Source organism: Bactrocera neohumeralis, chromosome 5 (assembly GCF_024586455.1).
Source record: "Bactrocera neohumeralis isolate Rockhampton chromosome 5, APGP_CSIRO_Bneo_wtdbg2-racon-allhic-juicebox.fasta_v2, whole genome shotgun sequence".
In the NCBI taxonomy this organism is placed as follows: domain Eukaryota; kingdom Metazoa; phylum Arthropoda; class Insecta; order Diptera; family Tephritidae; genus Bactrocera; species Bactrocera neohumeralis.
Window position 1 is genome coordinate 58,707,676 of NC_065922.1, and position 3,211 is coordinate 58,710,886.

Consider the following 3,211-nt stretch of genomic DNA (forward strand, 5'->3'; position numbering starts at 1 on the left):
GAAGAAGAAGAACATTTGAACTGTAACAAATGATAACGTAAGCTTTAACTTTCGCTTTTATGTCACATTTTTATAATAGTGGTACTCATTTAATGTCGCAAACTTGTGGCAATTATAGCAAACTTTGCAAAATGGCAATACCGCAAAACAGTTGTTCATTTTTGTATGTAATTTCGTTTGCAACACAATGGCAACTATGCGGGCCAATTCTAAATGGCATCCATGGCAATTTGTGGCATATCAATATCAGCTGATCATTAAAACGGTTCAAACAAAGTTCTTATAAAATGGAAGAAGTAAGTATATTTAACTTTTATGTACTATTATTTTTCTCTAACTTTCAATTGTCTGTGACACATGTGTACATGTATTTATAGAAAAAACGTTTGCGGATAAATGGAACTTTTCGTTGGACAGAACGACAAACTAAAGATTTACTCAACATTATCATGGAAAATGTAAAAGCTAATCCGGAACAGTTCAAGGTAATATGTTTGCTATTTCCAATAAGAGGGTATTTAACATTTAGTGAACTTACATATGTATTGTAGAAACCAACTGCTCAAAAATTCTATGAGCATATTACAAAAAATGCATCTACTTTGAACAGCATCAAATGGGATGTTATGCGCACAAAAATGAGGCACCTAAAAACAAGTTTTTCGTCCGCACTGAAATGGAAGGGTCAAACAGGTGCAGGATTGCTAGAAAGTGGAGATGTAAAAAGCGTTGAAGATTACATTAAAAAAATGTGTCCATTCTATGATGACTTGTACGCAATATTTGGTCATCGTGTAAATGTGCAGCCGCCAGCTATCTATCAATCTACCATGCCAGTGTCATTGTTGGATACTTTTGAAGTAGATGCGTTGATGGAAAATGATGGCGAAACATTTTCAACAAGTTTACCTGAAAGTCCGTTGGCCAGTCCGACTGTGGTGCTTCCTTCTACATCAGAGAGTGTAGCAAGTCCGTCCGCCCTGTCCATCGCAACAAGTGCTTGTACGCAAAATACCACTACACCAAAAAGAAATTTGAAAAGGCCTCAAAACTCAAACCCATTTGCATTATTATTTGAAATTCAATCAAAAAAGCTGGAATTAGAATCACAAAAACTAGAATTCGAAAAGGAAAAAGAGCAAAACAAATTCATGTTACAGAAGCTACAGCTGGAGAAGGAGGAAAGGATCGAAATGGAGAAAATAAGATTGGAGCACGAAAGATTGTCAAGTGTTGATACGTCAAACAAGAAAATGCTTGTTGAAGAGCTCCTTGCCGGAACATAAGGACGCATATTCGTAAGGTTATGATCCGCAAAAGAAAGCGTACTTTAAATTTTTCGTTTTTATTCGGAACCACGCTCAAAAGTTTGGTTTAAATGCCAAAATATTTATTTTTTAATTTTTTTAAATGCTCTAATGTGCATATAGAACTTGAATTTGTTACAATAAATAAGTTTTTAATTGTTAGTACAAATTCTTTTATTCATTGTTTGCATAACTTAACAATTCATAGATGGTTCGGCGTACCGCTTCCCCTTCATTAGTTCGAGCAGTAGGTAATGACTCTAAAACATCGTGCTCAGATTCCTCAAGCTCGTAATCGAAACGATCGTCAAGTCGGAGTATAACATTGTGCAACAACGCGCAGCAGATAATCCATTTATTTACTCTATTCATGCCTTTTTCATCCTTGATTTGAAGTCTCAACGTTTTCAAGCTGCCAAACCTTTCCTTCAACATGCCATAACAATGTTCAATTCTAATCCTATAACGACTGAATATTTTGTTAAAGAAAGTTCGCTGACCCTGTGTTAGTTCTCTAGAGTTTTCTCTAAATGGTGTTATAAGAGTTCGTGACAATTTATAGGCACTGTCACCTGCGATCCATTCAGCTCCTCCAAAAAACACATCGGGGTCATTCGACAATTCGCAGTTACTAAAAATACGTGCATCATGTACGCTACCTGGATAGCCTAACACTAAATGTCTTATTTGAAGCGAATGGTCACAAACGGCTTGAACTTTAACTGAGTATTGGTGCTTTCGTGAAAAGTAAGCTTCTGGGTCTTGAGAAGGTTTTTCCGCCAAAGGAATTTCAGTACCATCGACGTATCCCACGCAGTTTGGCAATTCACCCCAGGTTTCTGACACGAGCTTTTTACGTTCATCGCTATTTGGCCAAAACAGATACTGATCTTTATGCTTTAACAGTGCTTTAAAAATTCTGTCAGTCAAATTCTAATATAAAGAAAAAGTTAAACATTAATCTAACAAAACAATGACAAACACTAACCTGAATGATACCACCATCACTAACTCCAAACAAGCCAGCAATCTTAGACAGAGTAGCGCCTTCACCGTTTGAGCCTAAGCGATATAATACGATTGCTAATTGTGTTTTGAGAGGGAATTGTTTGCAAGAACGTGTTTGGTTGAACGACGCATCGTCCTTTATTAAATTTAAAATAAAGTCGAACGTTTTCCAGTTTACGCGTGTAATCTTCTTGAATCTAGTCTCATCAAGTTCCCATAACACGTCGTTTAAGAATTCCTTACACTTAGGCACACTATTTTGAATAAACGGCACACTGTATCTGCATTCTTCGCCCAGGGCCAAAACAATCAGCAGTTCCTCCAATATGTAATCTTCTTTTATTGTCTTCTCTTCTACCAGAAAACAGAATTTTACTCATTTGAAGCAAAATACAAATTAAATATATACCTTCGTCCTCACAAAAATTGTCGACAATCATTAAATCGTTTAATGCAGCTACTTCTAATAATTTAAGAAGTTTTTGTTTTTCGCTCACTCTCGGCATTTTAAAATATTCACTTTGAACAAATAAACAGCTGACTTGTACGAGTGTTGCTATCATGTTTTGCCATTGGGCACTCATAGTGCAACTTTGTAAGTTCGCAATTATTGCATACATGCGAAATTAAATGAGTACCATTAATATGTAAATTTTTGTAAACGAAAATGAATCGTAATTAATAGTTAATAAGATATTGACTTTTACCGTACCATAAAAAATAATAAAAAACAACAAAGCACTGTTGAAGTTGGGAAACAGTATACATAAGTTATTGTACAATTTAAATATAAGTATTAAAGTTTTGTTGATTTTAACATATTGATGATGACGATAATGAACATTCCGAATACGGCGATGTTGGCTCATCACCACCAAGCGATGTTGAACACGTCG

The 3,211-nt window shown here is 35.4% G+C and overlaps 2 protein-coding genes across 2 annotated transcripts; one reads left to right on the forward strand and one right to left on the reverse strand.

The window, feature by feature from the left end:
- Window positions 1-287: 287 nt before the first annotated feature.
- LOC126759322 (uncharacterized) lies at window positions 288-1,418 on the forward strand. Its single transcript, XM_050474056.1, has 3 exons — window positions 288-296; window positions 378-485; window positions 552-1,418. Exons 1-3 carry the CDS (start codon window positions 288-290, stop codon window positions 1,284-1,286), a joined length of 852 nt encoding a protein of 283 aa, XP_050330013.1. The 3' UTR covers window positions 1,287-1,418.
- Window positions 1,419-1,481: 63 nt separating this feature from the next.
- Window positions 1,482-2,821, reverse strand: LOC126759323 (uncharacterized). Its single transcript, XM_050474057.1, has 3 exons — window positions 2,737-2,821; window positions 2,296-2,690; window positions 1,482-2,240 (listed from the first exon to the last, which is right to left on the reverse strand). Exons 1-3 carry the CDS (start codon window positions 2,819-2,821, stop codon window positions 1,482-1,484), a joined length of 1,239 nt encoding a protein of 412 aa, XP_050330014.1.
- Window positions 2,822-3,211: the final 390 nt, after the last annotated feature.

Coding starts and splice junctions, on each gene's coding strand:
- LOC126759322 (XM_050474056.1), top strand. Junction 486..551: donor CTAATCCGGAACAGTTCAAG/GTAATATGTTTG, acceptor TATGTATTGTAG/AAACCAACTGCTCAAAAATT.
- LOC126759323 (XM_050474057.1), bottom strand. CDS start 2,821: ATGCCGAGAGTGAGCGAAAAACAAAAACTTCTTAAATTATTAGAAGTA. Junction 2,691..2,736: donor AATGATTGTCGACAATTTTT/GTGAGGACGAAG, acceptor GCTTCAAATGAG/TAAAATTCTGTTTTCTGGTA. Junction 2,241..2,295: donor GTGATGGTGGTATCATTCAG/GTTAGTGTTTGT, acceptor TCTTTATATTAG/AATTTGACTGACAGAATTTT.